At 39.4% G+C, this 21,487-nt stretch overlaps 2 protein-coding genes across 2 annotated transcripts; both read left to right on the forward strand.

The window, feature by feature from the left end:
- The first annotated feature begins 1,916 nt into the window (after positions 1 to 1,916).
- LOC130249149 (serpin B4-like) lies at positions 1,917 to 6,998 on the forward strand. The gene is made up of 8 exons (XM_056483642.1): positions 1,917 to 1,996; positions 3,173 to 3,357; positions 3,849 to 3,911; positions 4,520 to 4,648; positions 4,858 to 4,975; positions 5,283 to 5,425; positions 6,162 to 6,329; positions 6,480 to 6,998. Exons 2-8 carry the CDS (start codon positions 3,190 to 3,192, stop codon positions 6,882 to 6,884), a joined length of 1,194 nt encoding a protein of 397 aa, XP_056339617.1. The 5' UTR covers positions 1,917 to 1,996; positions 3,173 to 3,189; the 3' UTR covers positions 6,885 to 6,998.
- A 6,726-nt stretch (positions 6,999 to 13,724) lies between these two features.
- LOC130249150 (ovalbumin-like) lies at positions 13,725 to 19,249 on the forward strand. The gene is made up of 7 exons (XM_056483643.1): positions 13,725 to 13,892; positions 14,447 to 14,494; positions 15,752 to 15,880; positions 16,648 to 16,765; positions 17,536 to 17,678; positions 17,958 to 18,113; positions 18,848 to 19,249. The coding sequence occupies exons 1-7, from the start codon at positions 13,725 to 13,727 to the stop codon at positions 19,247 to 19,249; spliced, it is 1,164 nt and encodes a 387-aa protein (XP_056339618.1).
- The last annotated feature ends 2,238 nt before the right edge of the window (positions 19,250 to 21,487 follow it).

Consider the following 21,487-nt stretch of genomic DNA (forward strand, 5'->3'; position numbering starts at 1 on the left):
CCTCTTCACTTAAAACAGTTAAGACAAGAGCTCCAAAATAATTAGAAAACTAAGCAGGGGCTAAGAGAGTATTATGCTAATAGAGAGTGAAACACTAGCATAATAGATAACTTGAACTTTGCTTTAACAGATTCCTACACAGAAGAATGCATTTTAAGGTACTTGTGGCTTTTAGCACATACCCCTGTGCCCAAAGGCCATGAATTATTGTGCTTCAGCATTGCAATTTTCCATTCACCATATGTTAATATGGATTAAAAATTGCCAGTATTCCTGAAAGACAAATACTTTCTATACTGGGAGACACCTGGATGCTACCCTGACTTAAAACTGTTACATCTTGTAGTTCCTAGCTGTATACTTCCTCCCTCTTATATTCCAAGACATTTTTCCTCCAACTGTGCTATGCCTAGTACCCAAAATAAGAATGCAAGAAACCAGAAGAAAGGGAACAGCATCTGCCCAGCTCTGGTCTGCAGTTCGCTGTCAGTGACAAAGTGAGTGTTGGGGAATCCATTCAGTGCAGGTAGCTCGAGGTGCAGCTGCAGGCTGAGCTCTGGGTGGGAGCCCCAGGCAAGGCGCTGTGAAGTGCCCACCCAGTGCAGAACAAAGGGCCCAGCAAGCTGTGGCCTGGCCAGGACACTCAGAGACACAGCAGGAGCCTTTCCCATGCTTAGGTTGTGAGGGTATAAAAGCCCAAGGTGTCCTTTCTTTGGGGTCCCTCCTTGGAAGCACCAGCTCGAGCTGATATTTTGTTATTGCACCATGATTAAATGATTTTAAGGATTGAGATGTCTGAAGCTCTGTGATGGTAAGGAAATCTGGACTGTGGGTGTGGGGGATGCAGCTGTGAAGTGGCCTTGATCCTGGCTTGGTTGGTGCAAATGTAACTGCTGGAGTGGCTCCTGGATGGTCAGACAGGGAGGTTTCCTCAGCACGAGGAACAGGCTCAGCAGGTAGGTTTTTAGGTGACAGTGTGGAGGCCAGCCACAAGCCAGGAAAGCAAGCCAGATGCTTCTTTGGGAAATTTTCTTGTCCCTGTGTTAAGCAAGTTAAACCAGACTCCATGGCTTTTGTTGCTTCAGGGAAAATCTATGCAGGTCTGACTCTCTTGTTCTTAGGGCTTGAATGAACAATGCACTTTTAATTTCTATTTCCTCCCAAGAAACAGCTATGGGAAAATTCAAACTGAAAGAGAATTAAACCCATGACTACCTTATGACTGATAGGAAACTGCCTTCAGAGTTTCCTAAATACCAGAGAAGCCTATTATCCGGTTGGGTAGATGTGTAAATATATCCTAGTAGTGATAACTAAGTACTTGTTACAAAACAGTGTTGTTAGTGCTTGCATACTCTCATGTGAATACTTGCCCACCCACACACCACACCAACCTGAATGTGAAGAAGGATCATTTCTCAGGAAAATAACACCAGAGATATACTACTTCTGATAAGTCTGCTCTGCCCCTTCTGCCTATGCCTTGCTAAAGCCATATAAGACAACGATCAGGTGTCCTCAGAGACACTGACAAAAATGAGGAGTAATAAGAAGTTCTGGGCTAAACTTAGGCTATAGTTTAGCCCAGGACTAAATCAGTGGGCTGGTTATAGCAGTATAATTGGTCCCACTTCTAACGTCAAAACACAACAAAATTATTTGAATTTATTTCTTTACACATGAAAAACCTCTCTGAAATTGCCTTTGTTTCTAGGAGTTTGTTTTCCTTTTTTTAAAACTAAGATTGTTTTTTTTATATCTTAGTATGCATTTAAAATTGTGACTTTTTTCTGAACTCCTAGGGATATGGAAAAATTCAAGATTCCACAGCAGGTCCCCTAATTATGCTAACTGGTTGCAACAGACAGGAATGTGATTCATCGTGAGTGAAATTTACGCTGCCACTGGGAGTGGCAATGGTTTTATATCCCATTGCTCCAGAAGCTCCATCAAGAAGCTCGACTGTCAAGCTGACACTGCCAGTCCTGAGGAGAAGGTAAATATCTCCATGATCTTTAATTCTAAATGACAGAACTAGGATCTAAGAATCAATATCTCCATTAGTAATATACATACCTCCTTTGCACATATATATTACATGTGTCATATTTTGAGGAAATGACAATATTTCCCAGCTGCTGTGCAAAGTTTTGGATTACATTAAAATGTATGGGCTGTGTAATGAATCTGTGCTTAACTTGTACAATCATACTTCTAAACTTCTACTTTCCAAGTGTGCTTCTAAAGAAGATTAAAACCATTTGCCACTTCTGTATGAACCAAACTGGTAATTTATAAGAGCATAGTCTTTCTATAAAGTGCTGTATTCCAAACCTTTATATGGACAATTGAATTCTTCTTGTGTAATAGGGGAAATATGTTTACTACATGTGTGGAGGAAATTATTCCGACTCAGTAAGAACAAAACCAAATGTGAATTAGAATGGTGGAAATTCAAAAATACTGAACTTATGATCAGATGCTTCTACAACACTTTGCTGGATGCAGACACTGGGAAAAGTCTTTCATGAGAAAATAACTCTGCTCTAGGTCTAAGATATGAAGAGTTTTGCAGAATGTTCAAGGTGATCTGTTTCTAATAATTGTGGTTGTAGCAGAAGGGTATTTGGGAAAAAGAGTTTAAGGTGCAGGAAAAAGAGTTTAAACTTCAGATAAAAAATATGTCTGGAATTTTCTACTAATGCACAAAGTGTTTCTGTTCAAAATCTTACTAAGTGAGCCTATCTGTAGTTCTATATTCTGCCAAATGTTTGTTAAGCAACCAGCCTTAGAAAGACACAGTATATGAGTTAGAGCTGAGTAATACACACAAAGTTTTTAGAGAGAAACAAAGAGTAAGATATGATCAAGGGTACAATTAATAAGTTCTATGCCTGGAGGACTCAAGGCAAAAAGATCAGGATATAAATTAAGCTGGAAGTTTGGTTAGGACAAAGTTAGGGCTAAGTGGCAAAGCCATCGCTATTGTGCGAGCTGGAAAAGCAGCTCAACTGAGAATACTGTTTCTGCAAATGTGTTTCTTCTGCTATTCAGGGTGCTGGTTTTCAGATTCACTGTGAAATCCAAAAAGTAATGAACAGGGAATTTCCAAGGCATTTAACACACCAGGTGTAAGGATGAGAAGCATAAATTATTTTTACCTTTGTTTCAGGTGATTGCAGTGCCACAATGTGCTCTCTCAGTGCAGCCAACGCCAGGTTCTGCCTTGACTTTTTCAGAGAACTAAACAAAAGAAAAAGAAATGAAAACATCTTCTTCTCCCCACTAAGTCTGTCAGCTGCCTTTGGAATGGTTGTCCTTGGGGCCAGGGGCAGTACACTCGAGCAGATTGAGAAGGTAGGTCTTTGCTCTGAAAATGGGACAGTGGCAAGATATGGGCCAAGAGGCTGATTGTACCATCTGATACAGTTCCTAAACATCCACAGGGCACAGAAAGCCCTTTTAAAAATACATTATGTTCTTCCTAATACCAAACTGCTTCAGACTAAGTGTTATGATTGAATTGATTGTTCAATGAATACATCAGTGCTAAAGAAAGTGTTTTGCTGGCTTCTGCCCTCTCAGAGCTCAGAAGAGTTCCTTACCTTTAATGTATTTTTTTGCCTTCTCTGGGCACCCAAAGCCTCCTTTCTCTCTCTGCTATAGAAAGATTTCAATGGTTTCGTGGACTCTCTTGTACTTGTTCACTTGCGAGGATTTAATGGTAAAGAACAAAGGGGCCTTTCTGCAGGGACTGTGTCTGGCTGTGTTTTGGGACAGGCTTGCAACACTGCTTCAGCTTTGAAGTACCTTTACTCAGCTGCATTCACCCTACATTTACATTGCAGGTCTTTCATTTCAGAGAAGTTTTGAGCAGTACGAGACAGGAAAACAGATACCCTTCTGAGAAGGTAAGACACAATTGCACCCCTGGGCTGAAACGAGAAGAGCCAGTTTGTCAGTTTGTCTTTTTCTTTGAAGGCAATCTCTTAATCAGAAAGCACAGCAGGACTGATCAACCTCTCCATCTAGATTTGCTGACCTGCTCATTACTGTTCCTTTATTAGCTATTTAAGGGGCCTTGTGAGATCACACATTTCAACAGCTGAGTCTTCTCATTATGGGTTTCTAACCAAAACAGTACTGCCTAAAATGTGGTAAGTTCTTCAAATGCCACCTGCAAAGACCTGACTACAGAGCATGCCAAAGGCACCTTGGAGCTTGCCTCTCCCAGTCTCTAAGGCAGCAGCCTTTTGCTTAGTGTGCACAGAGACATCTCTGTATGATATGGTGTGGTTTGGTGGTGAACTGGTGCCAGCCTGAAGGGGAACTGTCTTGTCATTCTGCACGTGTGCACAGGGGGAATAGCAGGTGGTGTCCTGGTGCATTTATTCCAGTGCCTGTATCAGCTGGGTGGAGTAGGGCTTCTCATGCAGAGAGAGGCTGCAATTCACCCTTGGGTCCAATTTGCATAGGAAAGCTCAAGCCTACCACGAAACATCTGTTTTCCTGTTTGAAGTGTGAAGAAGATGAAGGAGTCCATTCCCAGTTCCAGGCTCTGTTGGCTGAAGTCAGTGAACCTGGACCAGGCTGTTGTCTCACCATTGCCAACAGGCTCTTTGGAGAAATTTCTTATCCATTCTTCCAGGTAAGTGACTGTGGTCTCCCTTGTAACAGCTCCTAGGAATGGGGAGTTCAGCGGAATGTTTTCCATCATAAAGCTCAAAGGCACATATGAACTTTTTACTAATTTCTTTCTTGCTGATCTACTACATGGAACTATCCTGAAGCCATGAAATTATCTATCTTATAAAACTCATCACGTTGCAATAAACTTTTGAAATTTGTACTTTCCAGCAATACTTGGATTCCATGAAGAAATTCTATCGAGCAGAACTGGAACCAGTAAACTTTAAATACACTGAAGAAGAAGTCAGAGAAAAAATTAACTTCTGGGTTGAAAATGAGACAAAAGGTAAAGAAAAAAAAAAGTGCAGGCCTTTTGGTTTGCAATTGAACCAAATCACTATCTACATTTTTTCCAAAGATAGCAAGATTTTTATATATTAAACACCTGCACTAACTTTTTCAATAGGAAATAAATGTAGTAAGGGGAACAAAAATGCCTTGAGTTCCTTGGTTCTAAACCTGTACATAAATATTTGTCATTTGTCTGACAGCATTATACCACTTGTCAATTTAAAAGAAATAACTATTAATAGTCAAAGTCAGCTGATTGCCAGAACAAAGTAATAATTCTTCTTAATTCATTATTTCTAAAGGTAAAATCAAAGACCTATTTGCTGCTGGTTTTATTGATCCCTCCACTGTACTTGTCCTGGTCAATGCTATATATTTTAAAGGAAAGTGGGCAGTAGAATTTAAGAAAGAAGACACTAAGGAAATGTATTTCCACCTGAACAAGGTACAGTATGGAACTGAAGCAGCTGGGTGATGGAGGTCAGATGTCTGTCTTCTGTGATAACAGACGGGGGCTTTTCTCCTCTCTGTTGTCCCAAGACAAAACAGTGGTCTTAAGTGAGAACAATAGAAGGCTGTATTTCTCTCTGTTACCCTAATCAAATATGAAAATATTTGTACCAATGCACATCTGAAGTGGTTCTTGAGCAGCTGAGATCCTTGTTGGACCAAATCCACTGAGCACATGCACTAATTTTGTTGGGGATTTTGCAACCAAGAGTGCTGTTTCAAAAATAGTCTGCTCTTGAGATTGAAACTGAGGATTCTGTTTCTCTGCTGCTATTTATGAACAGAACAGCAAGTGCTTATGGGAAAAAATGTACTAAAGACAAATTGTCTCAGGGGAATGTATACATTATTCATGAAGAATTTAATTTATGGTTGCATAAGATGTTTACGTTTCCTCATCTGACACACCAGAAAAAAGAAAGATGTAATGAGGAAGTTGTGGGTAAAGTAATTTGACACCATTAGAAAGGGAAATGCAGTTTTTATGCTTCATAAATGGATAACTTCATTGGGACTACAGTTGGGAGGAACATATCAATGCTACAAGTACATTAAACCCATGACCAGTTTAAATAATGTTTTTGAGCTCAGCTATAACCTCAGTGCTGAAACAATTAAAATCAGGGTGATAATTTCTGTGTTTTCCATTTAATATGTTTCATGTGTTCCAGAATGAGAGAAGAAAAGTGCAGATGATGTTTCAAGAAGGATATTTTAACATGGCCATCATAGAGGAACTGAAAACAAAAGTCATAGAGCTCCAATACTATGATAATGAACTGAGCATGTTCATTCTTCTTCCTGAAGATGACTGTGAGGACTTTACTGGCCTAGAACAGGTAATACTTCATTTTCTCTCTAGTAACATACATAACAGAGCAATACTTTAGCATTGCTCCAGTGTGGTCAGAAGACAAGTGGGAAAAACTGAACTTCCTTTCCTTACATTCATGATGGTGCCAATCATTACTTCCAATACCACCTTACAGCTTGAATGTGCCCTCACCTACGAAAAACTCACAGAATGGACCAGCTTGGCTATGATGCAACCACTGAGAGTGAAGCTGTACCTGCCCCAGTTCAAGATGGAGGAAAGTTATGTTCTCAACAACACTCTCCAGGAGATGGGAGTAATGAATGTTTTTGCCTGGGGAAAAGCTGATTTGTCAGGAATCTCTATGAAAGATGGCTTGGTTGTGTCCAAGGCAATCCAGAAGACAATCGTGGAAGTCAATGAAGAGGGCACTGAAGCAGGTAGTTCCATGGGGCTCCTTGCAATGCCTCTGTGTTGCCCAGTAACTTATGAGTTCAAAGCTGACCATCCATTCCTCTTCTTCATCAGACACAACCAAACCAACACCATTCTCTTCTTTGGAAGATATTCCTCTCCTTAAGTGGAGGTTATATTGGAAATTAGATCTTTCTCCTCACTAACATCCCAACTGGCAAACAATAAGGATAAAAGAAAAAACAAAATACATTTCTCTAGATTTTATCCTAAAGTCTAGTTTGCTGTAAATAAAAAGACTGTCTGAGAAGACCCAAATAAAAGATAAAACCCTAAACCCCATGAATCTTAGGCATATTTTTCTTCTAGGAGGCCTCATGAAATTGACACCTACCTTAAAATACACTATGAGGTATTTGCTAAAAAGCTGTAGTCCTCTAGGGACATCTGCAAAGAAAATTTTACTTTGAGCCTTTCCTAATGTGTTATGGATCCAATAAACCCATGACTTTAGTGCCCTGAAGATAAGTGATACATTCTGTAACACGAAGTAGACAGGAGGATAGGGATCTGCATCAAAAGCACAACCTCGGGTACTTGATCTCTTTTAGCCTTACCTACCTAAGGTCTGAAGGAAAATACCACTTTACAGGGGGCAGAAAAACATTCTCCTGGGGCATCCTATTAAGCATTGCTTGGGGGACTGTGTTTCAAACTGGAGCTCTCAGAGTTTATTTTCAGAAAGCAGAGAAGACAGAAGATTTTCTGGTGTAATTTTGCTTGTTCTCAAGAAGGGCAGACCCATTGCTTATTGCTCTTTTCTGTGAAAAACCCTGTATGTGTGAGCAAGTTCTCCATCTTCCGTGTAAGAAAAACAGGGTTTCAGAATAATGGAATAATTTTCTGACAAGGCCTGCTCTGTGATGTCTGGGAATGAGACGCATAATTCCCACATTAAACTTTGAGTAGTGATCAGCAATTCTTGCTTCTAAGAGCCAGTTCTGTTTGGGCCTCAGGTAGCATGAGTTTCTTTTTCCAGCTATTTAATTCATCATTAACATAAAAAAAAAAAAATCTATAGTTGTGGTTTTTAGATTGGTAGTCTGTGTTTATTGTTTTTTTATTATTACTATTTATCATTATAAACCCACTGCAAGCTAAATATTAAATGTAGTAGTCTGTAGAATTAAGTGAACAGAGGAATAGTCTAATACAGTAAGTAAGGATAATGGTAACCCTTTCCAAAAATGTAAATGACACTGAAGTCTAACTCCCACTTTTAAATATTCACCATGCTGAGTTTAGGCACTGAACAATTCAACATTAGGGTACATAAACTCTGAACCTTCTCCCTCTTTTACATGACCACTATTAGTTGCCTGACTTGGGGATGAGCAGTTCTCTGGTAAGAAAATCAAAAGGAAAATTTTTTGGTGAAGCTAATTTTCTTCCTTATGATCTAGCTCTCTAAACCACCTCCTGGATGTTGTGGAGTAGATGGTGGGAAGGAATAGCATAGGGTCACAAGAAGGGAGCAGCCTGCCTAGTCTGGCAGTAGGTAACATCCAAAACACACAGACACATGAAGAATACTTGCTTTTATGGGAAAAATATTCTACTCTTTGATGAATCACTTCCCCTTTCCATGTTACTCACTGATGGGAAGGAGGTAAACACTGTGAGCATACTGTTGCCATTGTAGAACATGATTCAAAGGGCTCTTCCAAATGCTATGATATCCAGGAAAAATCGCAGTAAATTACAGTACTCAACACAAATTGAACTTCTAAATAAAGCAGACCCATTATAGTCTGGAGATGCCTCATATGGCTGCAATTGCAGTATGAAATACAGCCTGAAATAGTAAAATTACCTGTAGAGACACAGTTTTCATACCAATTAGCTGGTAAGAGAACACAAAACACAGGCTGTTAGCTCTTTGATAAATAAAGTATGCCAAAAAGAGCTGCACGTTTTTCAACAACTGCCATCGGAATTTTGTGTATATCTGGTTTGTCTCCAAATTTCTTAGGTTAAAAGAAAAAAGGAGTAAAATGAACAGTATTAGAATTTATTAGCTTGAACAATCAGGCTTATATATTTTCAGATAAACTGTAAAAGAAAAAGAACCAATGTGATAAAGGCAAGTGCTTTAACATATTATCCCAAAAAGCACAAGCCTCACAACGGGAATTCTGTATATGAACAAAGGAGAAGGTGTGGCTGAAACAAGGATGTCACTTACTTTACTACAGCAAAAGTGATTTCATATTATAATTTAAAAAAAAAATAAATCTTACTTCAGGGATATCTAGATAATTCAGAGCCAGCAAAAAATACAGCATAAATTATAACAAAAAAGCCCTATCTTCTTATGCAATCTTTTTTCCTTATTGCCATTTAAATCTACATCAAACAATGTGGTGAAAAACATCAAAAGCTGGAAAGTAGCCTCCTGCTGCTAGTTGTAGTGGCAGCAGCTCCTACTCTGGAGGGCAGTGCTCTCACAAAATCAGGGATGCTTACTTAAAAACAGAAGGTAAGCCCTCCACTCTGGCAGCAAATGCTTCTCCTGTGGGAAACTGTAGTTTGTAAAAGTTCGATGCCAAGCAATAGAGCTTGCAGAGCAGAGAAAAGTTGGAAACTCCAAGTGGTGTCTGGAGCACACATCCCTGAAGAGCATTCCACTGCCTCCCCCCAGGGACAGGCTCAATGCCAAGTGTTGAACTACACAAGCACACATGACAGCCTACAAAAGTGTAGACTGGCAAAAAACAAAGCAAACCATGTCAAATAGCATTTGTATGAGGATCCATGGAAAGCTAACACACATTTGTCCCACAACAGAAAGATCTGTGTCTCTCCACAGCCTGATTACTGAGTAACTCTTTACATATTCACATTTACACTGAATTCCATTCTCTCCTATGGTTGCAGTTCTCCTCAGTTTTCTCTGAAACTGTGCTTTCTTTTAAACAGTTTCTTAGTACATATGTATAACACAACTTTTATTATATCTTCAAAACCTTCGCAATGGATAAGTAAGAAGGGCAAATGAAATTTTTGGATTATCACTGATAAAAGCCAAAGAGGGCAGCTTTGAGTCACCACCTCCCCCCTGCCACTTACAAAGAAGATTAATGTTTATTTCCCTCAAAATATAACTGGTAGAAGATTTTATAGTAAGAAGTAAGGTTTTATAGTAAGAAGTCCTGGTTCCTTATGATCCCAGTAAGAAAGGCACACAGGCACAGTAAAGTGCCCAGTCTGTGTGATGCAGATGAACAGGCCATCTAAAGAACAAACAAACATTACTCTCAAACACTGCCCAGTAGTTCCTGAGCAACCTGAGAAGAAATTAAATGTGAAAATAAGAACAGAGAAATGTTGGAAAGAGTTGCTTTCCCAGCTCCTTGATCTCCTTGTTTATGCCAGCATCAGGGAAGAGGGGCAAACACCATGTACTGGTCTAGGCACAAACAGCAGCAGAATCCCTGCTCACCTCTTTTTTGGGACAAACATGGATATGAAACAGATTTTAACTTGTTTGTCTTGCTTATTTGCAGTACTACACTTGTAGCTTTTGAATTCCAGGGGAAGGGTCTGTTTTTCCCAGGTCGCTAAGGAGGCAAAGTTTCAAAAGACCAGATGTCTGTTGGTGACTGCCCATGCTGATCAAAATTTGCAGCTATTCCAAGGCTGATTCTGCAATCACTTTTGCACTAAGAATTGATGTATTAAAAACCCCCCAAATTAACCCAAGGGTTTGCAGCTACAGATTAGTCTCTGGAGAAGTTGTACTGCCCCATCTATGATTACTGTCAGAACCAAACTTACTTTCTTTCTTCCATGAGCTTCTCTACTTTGGATGTTCTAAACCATCTTGCTTATCTTGGCAAAGTAGTTTTTTGTTAGGGTAGCTTACATAATGTGGAAACTGAGCAGTTTCAGATGCTCAATCACTGTACCCATGCATAGAAACTGTTGTGGTGAGCGGGTTGCACATGTAGACATATGAAATGTAGAGTGTACAAAGAAGGCAAATACAGTGCATGGGAGAAAAAAACAAAACATCTGCATGCCCTTTTCCAGAAGATTTGGTGTAACAGAATGTTTTTTTGAGAAAATCTTGGGTATTATGCAAAGAAATTACCTTTTTTAGCAGGGTTGCTTCTGTCCTTCCTGGACGATTTCCACAAGGGTCCACACAATCAAATTGAACCATAGCATACAAAGGACTGTGGCTGCCTAGGAAAACTCTTCATGGAAGCCCCAAAGATGTGCTTGAGGAATTGCTGAGCAGTAGCTGGAACTCTAATGTGAAAATGACAGAATAAGAAAAGTCATATAAATGACAGCTCTTTGCACATAAAACCTGTGCCCTCAGGCAGTAATGGTTTGATAAGTATGGATAAAGAAAAAGCTACAACATTCCAGCTCAAAGAATAGGGAGCATGGAACAAGGTGAGAGGAAAGCTCCTTATCTTCAGATTTTCCCCACCTCATTGCTGCTATAATATCCTCATTCTGAATTGGGAAACTAAAAGCCACTCCAATTTGCCAGGCTCTGCTCAGACATCCCTGCATTTCAGCAAGGCAAACAGCACTGTTAAGGGTAAAGTAGCTACTCTTCCTTTTCACAGAGGGTGCTCTTATTGCTGTATGCTCTATGACTTAATAGGTACAAATTTGGATTTCTATTATCCACCACTATGGCCTTTGCAGATGCCAGATTTGTTTCTTTACTGCTCATCAAGTCTATTATTTAATAAAGAGTAATAGCTTTTTACAAGTGAATTATATTTTATATTGTGCATTATAGTTGCCTAACAGACCATGAATGTTCCTGCAGACAGATTCTCTAGTTTATTCACCTGCCATAGTTACAAGGTATGGAAGATCTATGGGAATGGCCTGTACAAGTACCATGGGCCTTTTTGCCATGACCTGCACAGAATGAAAATTAAAAGCTGACTCTTAGTCATTCCTCAAACACCACTGACTAGCTTAAATAAATTTCTGAATACCTGAATACTCTGGGGTCAGGCTTGCAGCTCAGGAAATATGGAATTCCTGACCATTCCTCAAGTCTCTTCCTCTTCCATGCCCATCTTCAGGCCTCTCAGTCATCTCAACATTGTTGCTCTAAATGTTTTCATCAAAATGAGGTTTTATAAAAATGTGCTTTCTCCTCAGAGCCCCTCTCCCCTCCTCCTGCACACCTGTGCTGTAGACCCTTGTAGTTTGGCCTCAGGTAAAATACTGTACTCTCACCTAGGCAGAGACATGGATGTGGCTGTGCTTTTAACAAGTACAAGCCATATACCACACCAGCCTCTGCAGTCCAGGAATATATCTCTGCATTTTGTCAAACCAAAACACCTTTCAGTCTTGAAAACTAAGCAGAACCTTTTGAGTTTGTCCTAACATGGAAAAAAAACCATTTCAAGCCCCTCTCAATAGAATGACCACCCTGCAGCTGGCTTTGCTTGGAATGACATTATTTTGGCAAGGTCAGATGGTCACCACTCTTAAGGAACTTCCTTCTGTTCTACTGCACAGATGCTGAAGTGAGTTGGTTGCTGTATATCTACCAGACCTTAAGCAGTTACCCCAGCATCCACCTTTCCCTTCATGGTTGGTGGGAACACTCTGTTGGAGTGATTTAATCACTGATAGCGCCTCACTGTTGAGGAGAAGAGATGGTTACAGCAAAAGCTTAAATAATTCATTTTAAAATCAGATTTTGCTTCAATAAATAAAGGTTGACTTGCTGCAGATAGAATATCAGCTTAACATTGGTCTGCTCAACGTTTCAAGGTGCAATGAATCAAGAGGTCGTGACAAAAGGCAGTGACTGAAAAGATGACTCCTTGAAGGCAACAGTGGGAGTGTCTCAAATCATGCAATATATATCACCAACAGCTCAGGGAGCTGTTTGGCTTCAGCTGGCAAGCTGGATTATTACATGCCTCTTTGAAGTTTGTAGGTAAGTATTTCTCCAAGAAAATGTAATTTCTAATTTGTATTCTTTGAGATGGAAAACAAAAATATACTATGTTTAAGAACCTTAAGGTAAGTATAAGATAGGTATGTAAAAAGACAGCATATATAGTAATTTTGCCTTGCCTTCTCAATATATCTTATACTGTTTGATTGTCAAATAATTTTAGGTGTGCAAAATATGTGGCTTGTGAACCACAGCATTGAGTAAAAATAGCTCCTTTTTATTTAAAACCTGTTGTCACATTAAAACTATCCTTTTATAGTTTAAATAATTTGGAATAACGGCATTTCTCTTTTCTCAATCTCACTCCCTGACAAAGCCCATAAATAAATAAATAAATAATTTTAAAAATTTATAATTTATTTATATATATGCATGATTGTGCTAAAAAGCATCAGCAGAGATTAAATGTCTGAAATAGGACCACAGGAAAACCCTAAATTAATATGTCAACATTTAAGCAGCTGTCATACAGAACAACTTACTCTTATTATTGCTATAAACAACAGAAAAGCAACCTCCAAATTTGTGGCTGGTTGTACTAAGCAACAGTAAGAAGTACACAAAGAGTATAGTGAGTTGACTACGTTTGATTTAAAGACTGAAAGCAGCCACAGAAGAAATGAAATATTAAGTTTGCATTGCCTCAAACATCATTCAGAGCCTTCTGTATGGTCATATAACATTAATTCAATGTTATACTTGTCCTACAAAAGGGTGGATGAAACTTTCTATTCCCTAAAAGGCAAGTACAAGGTTCTCTCTTGCTGATAGTATCTTTTTGAAAGAAAACAAACACACATATGTAAATGGATCAGGAGTTAAAATATTTCTAATGATCACAGAATTGGTAGGCTTCATATAATTTACTGGCTCAGCATCACAAAATCATCAATGAAGTGGCAGTTTCTGGCCTATTGGCAGTACTTTTAAAACAATCACAACAAATCATGACCAAAAGTCATATTTCTGTTTGCTTTAGGTAACATTGATTTCACAATGGGCTCCATCAGTGCAGCAAATGCAGAATTTTGTTTTGATGTATTCAAAGAGGTGAAAATTCACCATTCCAATGACAACATCTTTTACTGCCCCCTGAGCATGATTGCAGCCTTGGCCATGGTCTATCTGGGAGCAAGAAATAACACTGAGTATCAAATGGAGAAGGTAAGTTACATAAATGAGTACAAACTCTCTTTGATCCCATTCAAAGAGGCAGCAGATTATCCATTTGTATCTTCCAAACCTCCTAGAAAAAGAATGACTTTCCAAATTCTGGAGCCACTTTTCACTTACTGCATTTCCCCACGAAGGGCAAAAACAGCCTTTGGTTTTCATCAAGAAAGAACAGTTTTGGAGGATGGTTAGGGCAGGTCTCTTGCTTCAGCTTATATTATCTCAGAGACCTGATTGTTTCCAGATGGAAAAGACAACTTGAAATACACAAAAGATTAAAAGTTCAGAAAACAAGAGTCATAGCTTTAAATACAATGTAAGGCTGTAACTGATTTATGGACAATGCCATTAACCGGAAAAGAAGGGGTCTAAGCTGAAGATCACAATCACAAATTTTCAGTGTGGTGCCTGGTTCAAGGCTCACATGAAATTTCTCATTTTATCTATGTGCTAATCAAACTTGGTTAGTGAAAACCTACAGTTTTAGCACAAACATAATGACTGTCAGTGGACTTCATATACCTAATTTCTACATTCAATTACAGGCTCTTCATTTTGACAAAATTGCAGGACTTGGAAGTATCCAGACCAAGGTACAGAAACCTAAGGTATATTGATTTCTCTTTCACATCCTTTTCCTGAGAATAGACTGTTCTGATTATGCTTTTAGTAGTTTCAACACCTTGGCAAACCTTTGCTAAAACTCTTAATTTAAGAGATGTAAGTTAACAAAAATATAAAAAATGACCAAAGCCCAAAGAACAACAGCAACAAAACAAATGCCAAGCAAATGACCACCAACAAAAACAAGCAAACAAAAAACCCCCAAAACACCACCAGAAAAAGAAGAAAGGCTGCACATATTGCAGGTGACAGGACAGGATAGGGTGCTTTGGGCACCAGGACACACTTTGGTGTAAATGAACTCCACACCTGCAAGTGCTGCTGGGGTACAGCACTTGAAAAGGTCTCAGTACCTGAAGCCAGGGTACAGCAGGCAGACTTGGGGCTGAGACTCCAAAGTGGGACAGGAAGATGAGCCCAGAATCCTCAAAGGATGGAAAGTAACCACACTCTTACAAAGCTACAGGGACCTTTCCAGCCTCCAATTCCCACTGCGGCCCCAAGAGAACCATGAGGGGTCCAGTACCTTGACACCACCTGTATGCTTCTGTCCATGTTATTCTGCTGCCTCTGTAAAGATAACAAAAGCCATGGAGCCTGGTCTGTCCCAATTCACTTGGGATCCAAAACACAAGGTGAGACTTAAAAAAAGATGACACTTTTTTTTTTTAAAAATAAGGGTAGTATCTAAAGTTAGATCATTTAGGGACTCATTAAGCACTTGGAAATGAACTGTTCAACAAAATTATTCTCAAAAAGTAACGCCCCACCTACTTTTTACCAGTCTGTAGTTTTCTTACATGCATTTAGCCTGTGTCATCATTCTTGGGACTTGAGACAAGAGATCCATTTTTTTGCTGTATTACAATACACTTCCCCACTCCCTTGCCGTCTAACTCTCGTCTTCCATCTGTAGTTTCTGCAAAAGTATACCATGAAAATGCAAGCAGCACCTGGGAATTAGAGGCTTTGTACCTATGACAAGTCACCAATTTCAACAATTAACCACTAGAATGAGTGGCATCATAGGCTGTGAATGAATTATACATCATTAGCTGCTCATACTGAACATCCCTCCCATGGAACTCTTAGACTCTATTATGTGTTCATTTGCAAATGTCCCAATACTGTGTGTTTTCCCACATTATTTGTGCCTTATAAATAATCCTCTTTCTCATAAAATAATCTAACAGCTATACCTTTTTGTCTTCTCATCAACAACTCAGTGTGGCAAGTCTGTGAATATCCACCTACTGTTTAAAGAAATTCTCTCTGATATTACTGCACCAGAAGCCAATTATTCACTGCACATTGCCAACAGACTCTATGCTGAAAAGACAAGTCACATCCTACCGGTAAGTGATCTCTTGTTAAACCCTGTAAAATTCTGCAATCTAGGAGGATTGGCCAGAGTAGATGACCAGTTAATTCAATATTCCCTACTGGTGTGGATTTACATGGATTTTCCCTTTGAAATGGCCCTGGCAACAATCTAAATGAAAAGCAAATTGAGGCCAAAATATGGCCCTATTAAAAAAATGAATGGAGTAATAAACAAAATTATCAGTAATGTAATTCGCACTCCCCAGTTGCTCCCCCAAATAATTTCATTTTAATTGGTTGTTTGGGTTATAAAACATTTTGACTTTGGCATATTTCTTCATTTGAAAACTCACCTCGAAACCAAATGTTGAAAGAGTCAAAATCTTTCTTTCATATTTTCAAAACAAAAGATACAAATATTCTAAATCAAAGGAACTTCTTATCTTTAAAAATAAGAGAAAATGCTTTTAAAAAAGGAAGTGGACTTAAAGATAATAAAACACTGTAAAGTAAACCTGAAAACACAGGCTTTGGATCAGGCTTTCTTCCAGAAGTTCTTAAACGTTTTTAATACATGCTTTTAACTGGGCACATAGTAAAGATGTCATATCTGAAATTGTCATTAAGAAAAATAATTTTTCTGGTTCAGTTTTAGCAAATTCTTCCAGGAAGTAATCAACGATAATACCTTAACCTTGACATCACTATAAAAATCCTATTAGCCATATTTTATTCCACTTTCATATTGTTTTAAAAAATTTCCTAGTTCACTGGCTACAGTTAATTGGTGTCTTTACAGATCTACTTAAAATGTGTGAAGAAACTGTACAGATCTGGTCTAGAAACAGTCAACTTCAAAACAGCATCAAACCAAGCCAGACAGCGCATTAATTCCTGGGTGAAAAATCAGACAAATGGTAAGTCAGAAAATGTTATGAAAGATACTTCTCTCTGACAACTGTATTCTAGAGATTTCTGAAAAGACTAGACATTAGAGGAGAAATTTCCTCCTTCTGTCCACACTAGTGGGTATTTCGTGTGGAAAGGGATGACTCTATTGCACCTGTGTGACAGTGACAGAGTTTTAAATACTGGCAAAGGAAGAGATGCCATGATATGCACACTTAATATGCACATTTTATATGCACACTTTTTGTATTTGGAGAGATTAACTCATGCAAGGTTAGTCCCAGCTTCTCTAGAATATTGGCATATTTTTACAAGGATGTGCTGGATAGGTGAGAAGTGGACTTTTAGGGGAGAAAGTAATGCACACTAAGCTGATGGTAGAAATAAATGATTCAGAATCCTGTGTGTATTTATTGTGTTGAGGTGGGAGAAAAAACCTAGAGTGAATTGTGAGAAAGAAACATAATGAGAAAGAGAAAATCTGTGTTGGTTCTTCCCTCTCCCCTTCTTCTCTATATAAGTATTTCTTTTTTTCCAAGGGCTGGTTAGAAATGTTCCTGGGAATCTATAACACTCTTGAACCTACCTGTGTCCTTGCAGAAACGTCTGGCCAGATGCCAGTCTTTCAATGTATTAATAAATCATCCTGATGAACCTAAAATGTGCAGACTTTTGGAGAAGGAAAAGTCAAGTGAAAGAGCAGTATATTGATTGACTTCTCAAATGCAAGACAACTGCTGGGTAACTTATCACTCTGTGCCCTACTTCTTTCTTAAAGGACACATCCGGGATTTCCTTGAACCAAGCTCTGTTAATCCTCAGACTGTCCTGCTCCTTGTGAATGCCATTTACTTCAAAGGAAAATGGAAGACTGCATTTAAAGAAGAATACACTCAAAAAGTGCCCTTCAATGTGACAGAGGTGGGGGCCACAGACACAGTTTCTGGACACGTGTATTTTTTGTGTTTACAGTTCTGTTTTCAATGGCTGGGTGATTTACCTGGGTGCCTCACTGTCAGATTACAACTGCTGTGTCTGACACAGCAATCCAGCAGATGAGACAAAAATGGAGACACAGCTCTTCTCCAAAGGCAGCATGATTGAACATTGAGTTCTGTCCTTTCAAAGGGCTAGAAAATTTGTCTGACCACAGAAAAAATTGCTCCCACATCATATCATCTCAAATTTTTGTTTTTGCAGCAAGAGAGCAGACCCGTGCAAATGATGTATCAGAACAACACCTTCAAAGTGGCAAGAGTGGCTGAAGACAAACTTAAGATTCTGGAGCTTCCATATGCCAGTGGAGAGCTGAGCCTGTTGGTGCTGCTGCCTGATGACATCTCTGGCCTGGCACAGGTATGGTCCTGGCAGGGCAAACAGAAGAGTTATGACTTCAGTGGGGCTTGGCTGCTGTCAGGCCTTTTGCTGCCCATTGACATCCCTGCTGCCCACTCCACAGACATCCTAGGCAGGCAGGAGAGTACCAAATCTGCCCAGGTGCTGAGGCAGAGCCTCTTAGGAGAGTCCTGAGCTCAGTTTTATACAATGAAGGTAAAGCAGTGTTTTTGCAGCCTGCAGAAGAAGATGTAGATATGGGCAGTGGTATAAAATTACCTGTCTATACTCAAGAAAGGAAAAAAATCAATGCAGTCTAAAATATATGAACAATTACTCATTCTTCAGTAATATTTTTTAATTATAAACTAGAGTTATTTCAGATGTAGAAGAGTTTGCATTTTTAGGTGCTACCAACTGTAGGTAAATTTTCATGGCCTTGTTTTTGCAATCTTTCACAAGCTGCTAGGCTTGAAATTTGCTAGGCTGTGAAACTGTTGGGTTGTGGCTCATGAGACACAAGATTACTTGGACAAAAGAGGATGGGTCAAATTGATAAAGAACTGAATAAACGGAGAGTGACTCAGGTAGTACTGGAGAAGCAATTAATAAAATACCAGAAGGATGCCAATAGGATGAGCTTCAGGAACCATTCTGGTTGAGGTTTAACTTTTATGATAACCTTGACAGAAATGAATGGTAGGAAGAAGTTGGATTTCCATCCCAGGCATTTCATTCTGTGCCTCTCTTTGCAGCTTGAGAGCAAAATCAGCTTTGAAAAACTTGCAGAGTGGACCAGTTCCAAGGTGATGGAAAAGAAGAGGGTGAGAGTGTACCTCCCACGCATGAAGATTGAGGAGAAATACAACCTCACATCTGTCTTGACATCCCTGGGTATGACTGACCTGTTCAGCCCCAGGGCCAACCTCTCTGGCATCTCCTCAGCAGAGGGCCTGAGGATATCTGAGGCCATCCACGAGGCATACATGGAAGTCACTGAAGAGGGCACTGAGGAGGCTGGGTCAGCAGAAGACACAGAAGAGATCCAACATTCCTCTGAGTATGAAGAGTTCAGGGCTGACCATCCATTCCTTTTCTTGATCAAACACAATCCAAGCAACCTGATCCTCTTCTTTGGTAGATATTGTTCTCCCTAAGGAGGAAAAGGGCTGGAAATAATGCTTGCTTACCCCTAAGAAACAGAACCCCTTTACTCTAGTATTGTAGTATAATTTCATCTCTTCTATATTTTCTGCAAGTGGAAGGGCTACTCTAAGTCGTTCCCTTTCCTGAAGCTTCCAGTTCAAAGGCACCTGCAGGTGAGGAAACAGCAAGTGTGTTTACTCCTTTCCCTTCTCAGACTGGTTCCAGTATTGATTGAACCAAGCAATGACAAAGCCCACAGAAAATAGAGGCCCTCATAGGCCAGGAAAGGGTCAAATGATTTTCACTTGAAGAAGTTGTTGCAGACAAGGCTCCAAGTCTTTGGTATTCCTTTACATGGAAAGCCATGGGCTATGCTCATCCCATTCCCTGGTATTCTGCTAACAAACCCATGCAGTTTCCAAAACACTGGTTTTGAGATTCCCAATCTGGAGAAGATGCTTGTGGACAAGATTCTGCTATTCAGGGTATTAATTGGTGCCTTTGTAATATTTTTTTTTATTTTTACTTGGTGCACATAACCACTATGACCACAGCTGTCCTCTCACCATGAGTACCTCATGCAATACTGAAGTTCTTTCAGAGGTTCTCCAAAGCCATGGAGAATTTCCCTTCCGCTTCAGAATGTCAAGGAGATCTAACTTTATCTAGGTGCAGTTATGTCTTGACACAGAATATAGATTCAAAGCCTGAAACATCTGGATATCTGGATGATCTGGGTGATCCAGGACTCTTTTGCCAAGCAAAATAATTGCCTGAATTATTGCTTAAAACATTGGAAGTCACTTCAAGTTTGAGAACATTTTGATTTTTGTGCAAAATCCTGTAAGTGATATTAAAGAATCTGATTTCTCTGTGGGAGTTTTGTGAAAAAACACAGCTTTTAAAACAATTCCTGTCTCTTTTGATCTTGCTTAGTAAGAGAGTGCTGGAGAGTGCTCTGTTGTTCAAAACCAAGAATATTATTGTTCCATGATTGTAACTGGGTTTCTTTGTTCCTATGGTAGTTCAAGACTACATCTCTTGTTTTCAAGAAATACATGAGAATTCAAATTTTCTCTTTTTTTTTCCTGTGTGTCCACTAGCATCTCCAAATATGGATCTATTATCACAATACTGTGGCCTGTTTTCATTCTAATCATATATTACTGATTTTGATGAACATAATTGATTTTTTCTTTATTAACACAATAAAAGAAAGTCACAAATGCTTGTCATGAAATTATGTGAATTTTCTTAATTTTTTGGATGATTAACCCTCAAAATAAAACCCTTTAAATTACCTTACATTGGTAATTGTTGTGAGCAAAATGGGATTTAGTACAACATCCTCCAGTTTTTAGAATGAATAAAGTATGTAGATATGAAGTTTCCTACCCATTTATAAAATAAATGAATGCACACATCTAAAGTTTGATTCCTCTCTGTAGTACTGATTACCAAGAAATAGCCCAGTGAAATATTTACTTATTCTTCTGTATTTTTCAATACAATTCTAATGGATATTAAAGAATCACTGTAAGTCGGATAAATATTTCAAAGAAAACTATTCTAGCAACTCTGCCATTTGAGATGATGAAATAATTTGAAAAATCATATAACTCAAAGGGCATAAGAAAGAATAAGTAGATGGACAACTCTTAGGCAAGCATTTCCCCACTGAGTTTTGAGAGGAGGTACTCTGTTGTTAATACCAGCTATTCCAATAACAAGGGACAGTGAAACCCTGAATGTACAGACAGACTGGGCAATAAGCTGCTGGAGAGAAGTCCCACAGAAAGGGACCTGGGGGTCCTGGTCCATGGCAAGTTGAACCTGAGTCAGCCAGGAGGGCCAACCCTGTCCTGGTGTGCACCAGGCACAGCATCACAGCTGGGCAAGGGAAGGGATTGTCCTTCTCTGCTCTGCACTGAGGCAGCCTCACCTCCAGTGGTGGGGGCTGTTTTGGGAGCCACAATATAAAAAAGACAATAAACTATTGAGGAGCATCCAAAGGAGGGCCATGAGGATGGTAAAGAGCCTTAAGGAGAGGCAATAGAAGGAGCAGCAGAGATCTTGGTTTGTTCAGCCTGGAGAAGAAGAGATCGAGGGGAGACCTCATTGCAGTTATAGCTTCCTCAGGTGGGGAAGCAGAGGACCAGAAACTTGTCTCCTCTCTGGTGACTCATAACAGGCCCTGAGGGAGTGTCAGGAGTATCAGGAATTTGTGTCAGGGTAGGCTTAGATTAGAT

The sequence above is a fragment of the Oenanthe melanoleuca genome, chromosome 2 (assembly GCF_029582105.1).
Source record: "Oenanthe melanoleuca isolate GR-GAL-2019-014 chromosome 2, OMel1.0, whole genome shotgun sequence".
NCBI classification, from domain to species: Eukaryota; Metazoa; Chordata; class Aves; order Passeriformes; family Muscicapidae; genus Oenanthe; species Oenanthe melanoleuca.

What these genes read in the sequence shown, in the direction of transcription:
- LOC130249149 (XM_056483642.1), top strand. Translation starts at nt 3,190, where the DNA reads ATGTGCTCTCTCAGTGCAGCCAACGCCAGGTTCTGCCTTGACTTTTTC. An exon ending in ACAGATACCCTTCTGAGAAG is followed by an intron (nt 3,912 to 4,519) that starts GTAAGACACAAT and finishes TCCTGTTTGAAG; the next exon opens with TGTGAAGAAGATGAAGGAGT. An exon ending in TGTATTTCCACCTGAACAAG is followed by an intron (nt 5,426 to 6,161) that starts GTACAGTATGGA and finishes CATGTGTTCCAG; the next exon opens with AATGAGAGAAGAAAAGTGCA.
- LOC130249150 (XM_056483643.1), top strand. Translation starts at nt 13,725, where the DNA reads ATGGGCTCCATCAGTGCAGCAAATGCAGAATTTTGTTTTGATGTATTC. An exon ending in CTGAGTATCAAATGGAGAAG is followed by an intron (nt 13,893 to 14,446) that starts GTAAGTTACATA and finishes ATTCAATTACAG; the next exon opens with GCTCTTCATTTTGACAAAAT. An exon ending in TGCCCTTCAATGTGACAGAG is followed by an intron (nt 17,679 to 17,957) that starts GTGGGGGCCACA and finishes TTGTTTTTGCAG; the next exon opens with CAAGAGAGCAGACCCGTGCA.